This window comes from Etheostoma spectabile, chromosome 15 (assembly GCF_008692095.1).
Source record: "Etheostoma spectabile isolate EspeVRDwgs_2016 chromosome 15, UIUC_Espe_1.0, whole genome shotgun sequence".
NCBI lineage: Eukaryota > Metazoa > Chordata > Actinopteri > Perciformes > Percidae > Etheostoma > Etheostoma spectabile.
The window spans coordinates 32,497,144-32,509,923 of record NC_045747.1 but is presented as its reverse complement, the minus strand read 5'-3'; the positions used below and the strand labels follow the sequence as shown (position 1 = coordinate 32,509,923).

The 12,780-nt window shown below is 42.0% G+C and overlaps 1 protein-coding gene across 1 annotated transcript in view; it reads left to right on the top strand.

The window, feature by feature from the left end:
- Positions 1-4,526, top strand: part of caskin1 (CASK interacting protein 1) — a 125,568-nt gene extending 121,042 nt beyond the window's left edge. Inside the window, 3 exon segments of the mRNA XM_032538032.1 lie at positions 988-1,567; positions 2,256-2,760; positions 4,099-4,526. Of these exon segments, the coding sequence (XP_032393923.1) occupies positions 988-1,567; positions 2,256-2,760; positions 4,099-4,195 (1,182 nt within the window). The 3' untranslated portion in view covers positions 4,196-4,526.
- Positions 4,527-12,780: the final 8,254 nt, after the last annotated feature.

The following is a 12,780-nucleotide window of genomic DNA, read 5'->3' as shown; positions in this document are numbered from 1 at the left end:
TCTATCTATCTATCTATCTATCTATCTATCTATATATCTATCTATCTATCTATTAGGTGTGGGGGAAAAAATTGATACAGCATAGTATCGCAAGATTTTCAGTGGCAAAACTGTATCGATACACAGGGGCCAAGTATGGATCTGTTATTATATATGTGCTGGTCCGTTTGTCTGCTTGACAATCCCATTTTACAGAAATAAAATTGAAGTGATATGAACAAACAGAGACATGTATGTTTTAGATAAAACCGGTGTTGACTAAGTTTCCTTTTGGGAACATCATTTGAAATTGGAAAAAATCTGAAGTTAGAAGACTTTACATGGTCTGTAAAGATGTGTGACGCGTCTCTGCTTCCTCCCACTGTACAAAAGTGAAGGCAAAATATCACGAATATGGGCGCTGCTATTTTGGTGAGTCGGAGTAGTAATTGGGCTCTCATAGCCCCGTCCATACCCCCCCCCCCCCCCCCCCCCCCCCCACCGACCACTTGTAAGTAAATCACAGCTGTTAATCATAACGTTCTTTATAGCATCACATAACTAATGAAAACCAAACTTATCAAAAAAGAAATCAACACTTCAACAAACAGCAGTGTGATAAGAACTAGCTCAAATGATAGAAACCATCCACCACCAAATATTGATTTGACTTGTACTTTTTAGTTTGGCCCATGTCCTATCCGCTAACAGCGAAGGGGCGGTATTTATGAGCTATACTGCAGCCAACCACCAGGGGGCAATCTATTTAGCTATCAAGCTAATATATCTATCTTTCTATCTATTTAATCTTTCTATCTATATATTATATCTATACATCATCTATCTATGTACTGTAATGTGATGTGCTAAAATCAAGTGTTCTTTAATGTATAGTGGAGCTTCTGTGTTCTGTAGGCTTTATTTGTGTTATCAGTTGATCTTTGTCAATGTTTTTGACTGTTTGTGCAAAAATTACCTCTTGTCACGAATGTATGAATTTTCCGTTAGTGTGTATTTTGTGTTTGTCTGCAGGGAGACGGCGAGGGTCCCCAGGGAGACGGGGACTACACGCAGGAGGACATCTCCAGGGTTGAGGCCACGGCAACCTTAAAGCGACGGCCCCGCAGCTCCAAGCCCCACCCCAACGGCTCCGACTTCACCCTCCAGGAGTCGTCCACTGTCAAACGGAGGCCCAAGAGCCGCGACAAGGAGCCTGAGGGCTACGCAGACCTGGCGGCTAACGGAGAGCCTGTGGGGGCCGGGCAGCCCAACACCACGCAGCCAGTACCCTACCAGAACGGCACGGCCACAGTGAAACGCCGCCCGGCGTCTGATGCTGGCGTGACAGAGCAGCCGCAACCTCAACCTCAACCTCAACCGCAAGTGACTGCCACGCCCCGCAGGGACAGTGTGGACCAAGGCGCTCCAGTGGCCAATGAAGCAGGCCCTGTGAGAAAACCAAAGCCTCCAGTCTCCCCGAAGCCTGTGGTGGCACAGATAAAGAGACAGGGTGGCCAACAGTCCCCCCCACAGCCAATCTCCAACAAGAGAGTCCCCCTGCCTGGCCCGGGGACGCCTGGAAGCCCAGGTATTCACAGCGTATGATTGATGATTCATCGTATGATGAATTGTACAGAAAGTAACACAGAGCCCTTGATTCCAACGTCAGAAAGGTTTGAACAGCACTGTGTCTGAAGCATACTGAAGCCTTAAAGCCACCAGGGTCAGTATGCTTAAAACTAATTGCCAATGGGGTTGAATGACAAGTCCATACATTTCCTCTGGCCACATCGGCAGTTTATCATAAGGATCCCCATTAGCTGACGCCTAGACGACCAGCTAGTCTTCCTGGGGTCCAAAACAACATTAAGTCAGACAATAATAAAACATTTGATGACACAGGAAAAGAAAGTAATACTAATAATAATATAATAATAACCAAATAACAAGGAAACAATCAGAAAAACCCAAGAAATAAATGTCTAGAAAACATTGCACAAGAACCATATGGGATGGGAATGATTATTCCAAGTATTACTCAAATCCTTAGGCGTAACTAGGGATTTGGAATTGTAAAACAAATTTAAGTTGTGTAATGTCATTCCATGACATGACGTTACATTACATTACATTCATTCATGGTGTTGGACTCAGTTGTGCATATGGAAAGTGCCAGAAGTAGCTGCCAATTTCTGTCCCAAGAGGTAATGTATCAGGATGCAGATGCCAGTCAGTGATCCAACTCTGCTCTTTTTCCTATATCTCTATTTCTGTAGTGGATGGAAAGAAGATCCCTCCACCTGTGTCGCCTAAACCGGCGCCCCCACCCACGGCACCCAAACCGGCCAAGCTCATCCACTCTATGACCAGCCCCCCCTCCCCTAACCCGGCCTCTGCCCAGGTCAAGCAGCACCATGCGGTGGCCCGACAGACCAGCTCACCCCCCTGCTTCCCCCCTTCCAACATCCCCAGCCCACCAAACGCCAAACCGCTGAGCCCGTCTCCGCAGAGCCCTCACACCCCGCAAACCCCCACTACACCACAGACGCCCCAGACTCCCGCCACTCCCAGCCCGACCCCGCCACCCGTCAAGCCCCCTCGCTCCTCCATCGGTGGGGTGTCGGTGGACACTGGGATGGCGGGAGGCGGGGCCACGGTGCCGGCCGCTACGACACCGGACTTCGGTGTAGATTCGTTGGTGCATCAGAAGCTGGAGGAGACAAGTGCGTCGCTGGCCGCCGCTCTGCAGGCCGTGGAGGACAAGATACTGCGGCAGGAAGAGTAAGGAGCGCACACACACACTTCAATACTCACAGAAACACACACAGTTCACATATCCAAATTCTAATCACTTTGGTCATCATCAGGTCAAAATGTGCATTTATCCAGTAGACTACTTTGGTTTATGACTGAATACCTGCAAACTAATGGTATTCCCATCAGCTTCAGCTGTAGTCTGTAGGTTTCTTAGCATAATGCTATAGGACTAGCTCTAGACTGCAATACAAGAACAACGTTGTTTCTTTTCAGAGCTCAACAGTGTGGTTCCGGAACTAAAGATTCCATTCAATATCTTCATAAGGATTTTAATTATTAGCCATAATGTCAAAACCATCAAAGTTTAGACTTTCCATGAACTACGAGCTACTTTGCTAGTAGTACATTTTTTTTATGACCCTCCAAAATGATTGAGGAAAAAAGGTATGACCCTCTCCTACAATTTATTGATGCCTTCTGTACTGGTTTGCGCTTGGCAACGACGTACAGGTAGCCATTGTTTTTATACAACCATGACGTATATGACTAACCTCTGCTTTCTCATCTTCCACATCACACTTCACTGTTATGGCGACCATGTCAGTAGATTTACGCACTAACATTGCTGTGGAAACATAAGTATGGAAGCTATATGCACACTTCCTGCATTGCTTCAAATATTAAGTTACTCCTCTACTAAACTAGTATTCACATACAGACAATAAAAGAAGAAAACATTGAGACCATTCAACAAAGCACAACAGGTGAACTGGTTGCTATGGACTCGTCACTAGGCTTCCTCAGTCATTGTATATTTTAGCATAGGGGAAGCTGCTGAAGCTGAACATTATCCAAAACTCCAGTTTGTGACCTTGCACCCCAGCTTCCTTCTCAAATGACTTGAAAAGACTGTCGTTTGCACAATTTCACAAATAATCACCTGGACCCAAAGGATATTTGAGTCTGAGAGCTACATGGAAAAATATGCACCAAACAAGCCACTTTGACATTTTTCAAATGTATTATTTCATTATACAAAAGTTGGGGGACCATGACCCTCCACTAAACAAAAAATAAAAAGACATGACCCTTGTCTATTTTCCTCCGGTGGTCCATTCTATAAATACCGAACTGTCCCTAAATGTTGCTGTTCTGTCTCACAGGCCACATCCAACTTTGTCCGAGTTTTTTTACTAATGACAGTTCTCAGAGACTGTTCAACTAACTCACTCACACAAGTTCAGAGATGGTCTAAAAATTAACGTTTAAAGTATTCCCTTTTGTTGGTTTAATGTTGCTCTTTTCTCTGTGTGTGTGTGTGTGTGTGTGTGTGTGCGTGTGTGTGTGTGCATGCGCCTTTAGCTCTGTGGATGAGCAGAAGACCACGGTTAGCATCCTCGACGACATCGGCAGCATGTTCGATGACTTGGCCGACCAGCTAGACGCCATGTTGGAGTAACCGCGGGAACCAGTCAGTCTCCACGGCAACGCTGCATCAGGAGTGACTCAGATGGCACAATGGGCAATATGCCTCTCAAACTCTCTCTCCTTCTTTTCATCCTTCTCTCTCTGCTCGCGCTCATCGTCTATCTCTCTCGTCCGTCCTGTTGTCCGTCGCTGCTCCGGGAAAGCTCTTTTCTCCTCCTCTTCCTCGTCCTTTCTCCGCCTGTCGCCGATGATGGAAATAATGACGGAGGATCGCCACAGGCCCGGACAGACGTGTGGCAGAGAGGGTGCAAGAATGAAGAACGGATAAAGAGAGAGACACCAATAGAGAGAGGGTAAAAAAAGGACCAAAAACAACTGACGATGTGTGGAGAAAATAAAGAATAAATCTAAAGCTGGAAAGATGAAGAAATGCAACAAAACGGAAGAGACTGCAATCAAAACGTGGGTCGTTTTCAGAACTCCACATGGACTCCAGAACAAATAAACTAAAGTAATACCGATTGAAAAAACCAACTGTGTTACGAATCATAGTATGGAATGTGTACATTCTAAGCATGGAGAGTTTATATCTACTGAAAAAGTCCTGCATTAGCACAGTAATATATAATATACCGATAAATATGAATCTCTAGCTCTTTGGTTTGATGTCTTGGTTCTGTGTGGAATGGTGACCTCTGGTGTTGTGACGGTGTAAAGGACTAGATGGAAAGATTTTTATCTGTGACCAAAATGAGACTATTCAGCTCCTGAAGTGTGTGTGTGTGTGTGTGTGTGTGTGTGTGTGTGTGTGTGTGTGTGTGTGTGTTATAGACACAGTGTGGCAGATACGTGCATGTGAGCTTTTGTGGATTATTGGAATTTCAGGATCAAATTAAGTTTTTTGTCCGGGCTGCATTCATACACTCTGCTTCATCCTCATCATCACCCCCTAACATAGACACACACACCAACAGAAGAAGCACAATGACCCATGCAGCCAGCTTGCTTGCACAGACACAGACACACACACACACACACACACGCAGGAGCACACAGGAGCCTGCACAATATCAATTCAAACAGGAAGGGGGGTGGGGGGTGGGAAGGTTGTCTGAAAGCAGATGTTAGGTCTTGGGGATGGCGTTGGCTTTTAAGTTGTGGAGAAGGATTTCAAAAAGTTTTAGGAGGGTGAAGTAGGTAGGAGAGGTGGCCAGCTTTCAGGAGGATAGGTCAAAGGTCAGATTGCTGCTATCTCAGAAGAAAACAAGGCTATGAAGCAACAAGCGTCATGTTCCCCACACTCAGAACACTAACCTTTTGATTTAAGTTTGAAATTCATGAACATTAATTCATTTTCAAACACTTTGAAGTAGGAATGCACAGTGCTTGAATTAGACCAAAAAATTAGCACCCTAATTCAGAAGTTGCATGATATGATCTTTGACATATTTATATTTATATCTTCATCTTGTAGTGGTGACCCCAAATAGTCGAACATTCAATGATTCAATCTAAGGTAACTATCAGTCTCCCAGTCAAATCTTCAGTGTCTGAAAATGTGGTTAGGATCATTCTGTTTGGGCTGTATGGGGGGGGGATTTTACATAGAATTGCTTGTTTTCTCTTAATAATCATAATATATAGCCTACTTTGGTATAAATATCAACCAAAGACTGTGTACGTCCATGCAACCTTCACTCAGGGTATCTGCTGAAACAGATTTCCCATCTAGTATTAGAGCTCTCTTTGATCCAAAATTTACATTTTAAGACATTAAAATACTCTAATTTGAATAGTTACCTGTGTCTGGTTTTCCCCACAGAAAATGTAATTTACTGTGTTACAAAAAAACTTAAGAATACATGTATTTCTTCTTCATTCAAAAAAATCCTGGATCTTTAAATATATGAATATATTTTTACATGGTGCAAAAACCCCTCAGCCTGTCAGTCAGCAGCTTGCCTTGAGTGAACACTGAATTTGTGTAATAATACTGATGGAATAACTATTTAATGTGGATTGGTCCCATCTGGCTGATACTAGATCCAGTTAATAAGGCCAAATACTGGTGCATGCCTACTTTAAAGACCGCGTCGTCATTCTTACATTAAGGATCAATAACTGTCCTGAACCCCTATGTGGGATCCCTAAAAAACAATCTCAGCAAATAAAAAGCTTAGACTAGAAGCAAAACCCTGCCACCTCAGTGCATAACTGTCCTCTTTATATCTTCAGCTTTCTCATCCCACACTCTCTCAAACACCCACCCTGTTTTGCCATGACAATCTACATCATCAACCTCACCATCCTCATCGTCATTACCATAGTTACAGTGTTGCCATAAATTGGGATAAAAAGAAAAAAAAGTGCTGATGGAGCGAGCAGCAGAGATCTGTGAAGCTGTTTGGGATGGTTTGTTTCAGTGAAACGTTTAAAGGGCCACTCCAGCCTCAGAAAAGTTATGGTATGGGTCAAGCTCCAAAAAATCTTTTCATTAGAAGGTGGCGATTATCTTGACAAATTGTGCATACAGCTGCTGTAAATGGAGCATGCCCCAGGCCCCCCCCCCCCCCCCCCCATTTAGGCTGAAAGTTTACAACATCTGGCTCCGCCCCTGCCGTTTTCAACAGCTGAGCTGTACTAGACTACACTCTAAGAAATATCTGTAAATTAACAGTTGTATGACTGTTAATCTGAACAGAAAATGTCCCTTGTACAGGATTCACAGATACATGTCTGTTAATTTACAATGTAACAGAAAGTGTTATGTTTTTTTTTTACCATTGACACGGTTATTTAACGGAAAAGTTCTGTTTTTCGATTACAGCCGAAAGTCCGGGTAATGAGCTGCCAGTACTTTTTCTGTTATTTTACGGATTTATTTCTTAGAGTGTGGTAAGCCTAGCTTCATGTGTAAAATTGGTGGAGTGCCCCTTTAAATTCCTCAAACCCAACCAGAAACTGCGTCCAGCGAGCTGCCAGGCTCTGACGTTCCAATATCACCTCGGCCCATTAAGAAAATCCAGGTTTCACAGTCCCATAGCAGCCGCACTCACATATAAATGACTAAGAATTCAGAGAATAGTTGTGGTTTTTAAATTATGATCAAATAGAGATTATATATATGGATATTTGCAACAAAAAAAAAGTGTATTTATGATGTGTGTGTCATCCTGATGACTATTTTTCAAAGTTAACAGATCTAATCTGAGTGTTGAGTCAGTTTGCTTCTCCATGCCTAAGTGGTCCGAGCTGATGAATCATTGTTGGGATATTTCCAGGTCTGTGGTTTTTTATTTTTCATGTGTTCCTCTGCCTACATGTGTGGCGATGTGTATAATACAAGCGATTCTTGTTGTTCCGTTTTATTATTTTTGTATTATTTTAAATGCAATGTTCTGGTTTTTTTTTTCTTTGAAACATGTGCCTTGCTTTGTGATTTTTGGTCTGACTACATAACAGTGGATGGGTATGTACGATATATATGAGGATCTCTCTCTTGTTCCGTTTTGCTTTGTTAGTGGATGTAATTTGTCTCTCTCATCGGATTGGCCAATTAGAAAGTAACTTATTCCGCTTAAACAGCTACATTTTGGCCACTTCACACAATGTTTGCAGGAAGATGCAACATGTGATCTACTGTATCTATTTCATCCAAACGTAAAAGCTAGGAACAGCGCAACAAATTGGAAAATGGGTTGGTTTTTTTTTGCGTTCTTGCTGAGAGTTAGAGAAGATTAATACCACTCCCTTATAACGTACATTGAACTCTCGGCAAAAAAGGGAATCTGTGTATGTATGACTACTTTTGAATGTGGATTTACTAAAAACATGCCTGTAATGAACACTAATTAGTAAAATGTCAGTTATGATGGTAGGGCATCGAACCACAGCTGGGTGGATGTTTGAATTTTCTAACATCTGGTCCCATCTGGCTGACTTTTCCAACCTGATGTTTATGTGGAATTTCCAAGCAGAAAAAGCAAGTTTTCCGAAATTGTTATTGTAGCACATGAATCCATGGCAACGTCCTGTGATCAGAGGTCAAAGGTTAACTCTAGTTTCCTGACTTATTCTACACACACACACCGCTTTCTAAAGCCGGCCCTGTCCTGCCTGTCACTACCTGATGGGAGTCGAGTGCAGATGTTAGCTGCGCATGTTCAGATATATAAACGGTGTACGGCATAACGTGTCATACTGAAATTTGTGAAATCCATAAAATAATAAACTTTTCTCATTACAAACAATAACAGAAGATGGAAATAATTTCAAAACATTTTCTATGATTGTTTGATTGCTAACGCCATTCAACTGACAGCCTTTGTTGTGTTTGATGCTAACTTGAAGCCAGCACTGAACAAACTTCGTTAAGTAGGTCCACTTTTGACATTACAGAAGTCTCTCGTTAGCATCTTGTGGGCCACATGTCGCAAAGTGACACATGCACGACTCACAGCTTCACTGGACTCACATCAGGCAGGGACACTGCTAAAGCATTTAGCCTTTTCTCCTCCTTCCTTGGGTCTCATTTTGGTCATTTCTCATGTTGTAGGCATTCTTCTGAGGTGTGTTAGAGCATGTGGGGATAGCGTTCAGGCTACAAGAAGTGGAATACTGCAAATGGTGAAGAAAAAAACCACACAGATGGTAAAATATGTTATGGAACAAAAGTACAGTTCATTTTCTTTCCGAACAAAAGAAGAAGCCAAACTGTTTTTAGTTGGTTTTCCGCCTGTGCTTATCTGAACACATACGGAACTGGAGTCTCCTCTGCATTGCAGTGACTGTATGTGAATGCTTGAAAGAGGCTGAGTGTGTTATATGTTGCTCTGCTATTGACTGTATGAAACCTGTGTGTGTGTGTGTGTGTGTGTGTGTGTGTGTGTGTGTGTGTGTGTGTGTGTGTGTGTGTGTGTGTGTGTGTGTGTGTGTGTGTGTGTGAGTGAGTGAGTGTGTGTTGTGGTGACTGGACAGTGGTGTGCTTGCAGTGACTGCATCTTATGGCCATCTGCTCTGAATAAATAAATGTTCTAAAGAAACTGCCCCGTCCTGTCGTCAGCCTGTCTTTGTGTTGCGACGTCCTCCTCCAGGGGGCAGCACATGACTGCAGTCCAGCCCTCGGATGGCCCCTTCACTGCCCTGCTACTCTTACACAGGTGTTTCCACTTAATTTGGCTGTGTAGAGTTTAGGACGTGTACAGAATGTGCATGATTAAAGGACAAGTTCGACATTTTGGGTAATGCAATATGTTAGTTTCTTGCTGAGAGTTGGATGCTCAGGGCTGCAACTAACGATTATTTCATTGTCTAATGATCGGATGATTATTTTCCCGATTGATTAGTTGCTTGGTCTGTCAAATGGGGAAAAATGTCAATCCACTTTATTTCTATAGCACATTTTACAAACACAAAGTTAACAAAGTGCTGCACAGAAAACCCAAACATACAAAACAATTAATATAAAATATTGTAAAAACAAAATAAGAGCATCGGGTTTAAAAAATAAAAATAAAATAAAATGAATTAATACTAAAATACAGTAAAACAATAGGAGACATCAGAGGACCACACAACTCACATGGAGTTAAAAGCCAAAGAATAAAAATGGGTCTTTAGACGAGACTGAACTGTCGGGGCTGTTGGGACACGGAGGGGCAGAGCGCTCCAGAGTTCAGGTCCAACCACAGAAAAGGCCCTGTCCCCCCGACTTTTAAGTCTCGTCTTCCAAAGCCCGTGATGACGTTCTGAAACGTCTTGTTTTATTCACTCAACTCAATATTCAGTTTACTGTCACAGAAGAGCGAAGAAAGTAGAAAATACTGACATTTCAGTAGCAGGAATTGGAGAGTTTTTACTTTTTTTCATAAAAAATGACTCAAACCGATTATCAAAATAGTTGGCAATTAATTTAATAGTTGACAACTAATCGATTAATCTTTGCAGCTCTGCTCGTCTTTGTACAATAAATACGAAGCTTTTATTTTTTTTATCAAGGGCGAAGGTCTGAAATGACAAAATAACATTTAACGAACTCACTCATACATTCAAGTTGAATACTCGGTTTTCTTACTTAACTTCTGAACCCAACTGGATTTTTTTCGGTGGCCTACTTTCTCTAATAACAAAAAACTAATTTCAGTTGTAAACTGATTTATCCTCTTCACATTTTACTTCTTCAGAACATTTTACACTCCACAAACAATAAAACCCATGGTCCAGATTGCTGTTTGGTCCTGGCTGTGAGAAGCCCTGTTCTATGGGCAGGACCAAAAAAAAAAAAAAACTGTACTCAAGGTCCATGGACTAGTCTTTTAGAGGGATTTCAACAACATCTTGTGGTCTTCATCACAACTTTGGAAATTTGGTTTTTGTACGGTAGGTGGTGGCGTATTATTTTTTTTTTCCCCAACCATCAGATGCAGTTAAAAGTCTTGTAAAAGCTAGAAGGAGAACCTTGAGTTTTTTATTCTGTTTTTTATTTAACTTTTTCCAAGGTAACAAAAATTTAACTTATTTTATGCTCATACGCTTTGCATTTCCACATGCTATTCAGCACCAGCGGAGATAGAAGCACGTTTCATAATGGAAATAATCAGATCAACAGCTCTCAAAGTGTACAACAGTTTTATTGATCAATGATCAACTCAGGCTTACATGATTACAAGTATACAAGGAATCACTTAAACCGTGACCAGTGAAGACACTTCCTCCCTTTCCCCACTGCCTTTCTCGCAAGGCTACAGTAAGTAGTTGTGGCCAGAGGTGCGCTGAAATGAAGGCAACATAATGCTAAACATCTGTAAAAACTTAATTAAACCCACATGTCTAAATTTGGTGTAGATGTACATGATCTCATGGACTTATAACTACCCTCCCAGGCTCGGTTAGTCAGTTTTATACACTGTCAACCCAATATGGGTCCTGAGACATCATTTAGGAAAGCAGGACTTTACTTTAGCTCAATGGCACTTTTTATGCATTTTCCCCTGGGAGTTTAAAGGATAATTTTGTTTTTGTTTTTCAACAGCTATTTCCCCATTCCTCACATAGACTGATGTGAACAAAAATCTTTGAAATCGCTCCAGTACTGAGCGAGAACGCAGTAACGGGGCTGCAATGTAACCCAATGGGGCAATTGTGCACCCTTGATTGGTTTTGCCACCGACAAGCTCAGATTGTTACTGAAAGTAACAACATTATCGATCTCGCGAGGTGACTTCTTGTCCGAAGACAGAGGTGTGTGGAGTGTGGAACGGGAGTCAGGTGAACAGCGTTTTATCCCCCAATGCTGGAACATGTTCACATCAGTCTAGTGGACATAAATGCATCGGGGGAAGGGACTCTGGTTGAAGAAAAAGAGGTCAATTACAACGATCAGCTGCCTTCACTGTCAGTCCATCAAGTGTTACAGTCATAAAGCAACAATCAGCATTAATCTGTGGTTATGTTTATTCTAACCAGTCAGAGTTAGAAATCAGAGGGGGGGGGGAGGAGCAGGAAGTAGGGGACAAAAAGACACTTCATTACAGTCTTTCCTTACTTTTCATCCACACATATGGCACACGCATGACACACACACACACACACACACACACACACACACACACACACACACACACACACACACACACACACACAACACACACACACACACACACACACACACACACACACACACACACACACACACACACACACACCTCTCCCTGTCCCTCTCCGTTATGTAGGCCAGTGTGAGTCATTCTCATGGGCACATGTCCAGGCTCGGACTCTTATTTTACACAACTGTACAACCGTTAATGGCTCTCTGAATACAGCTCTATCATGGCACTAATATAAATCTCAGGAAATCTATAGATCCGTCATTCTCTTTAAAGTCTTCACTTAATAAAAAGTGTTTTATAAAAGGCTGGTTTCACAGACTTTGGGGTGACAACCACAGTGGTCAAGGAGGGAGGACAAACGTTTCCTCAAGTGTTAAGAGACAAAACCCTCTTCCTCTGGACATTGTCTGCTAGGAACTGGAAATGTCTTTAGTTCATTCCTAATGCTTCTCAGCCTCGTTTTTATCAATACACAAGCTAGTGTGAAAGTAGATTTTCAGGCCAGATGCCTGATCCTGGCCAGATGCTGACGTATCAGGATATCTTTTGTGTTTCTTATTTCTTACTTATTTGTGCAAGTTGATGGAAAATTACCCTTCATGCATCTCTTTGCTGTTGATCGACCAGACAACCCAGGGCTATGTTTGCTAGAGCACAACCGATATGTCGGCAGGCCGATATGAGGCATATCCTGAACTATCGGTATTGGAATTTCTTTTTTTAATATTCATTTATCAGAATCATTTATAATAACAAACAAAATAAAAATGGATGGTGATGTTATGAGCGTGGGCGTAGCATGGTCGGTCCACCGCTCTACAACGTCCTTGTTGGCAACACTGATTTGTTTTTGTAATTGTGTTTTTGTTTAAAGGACTTTGTATTTTTATACATTTTATTTATCAGAACATTCATATATTTTGATGTCCCTCTGTTCTGTTACAATAAAACAAATTATTATCATATTATTTTAGTGAGGACTCCTAATTAACTACAAATAACTAATGTT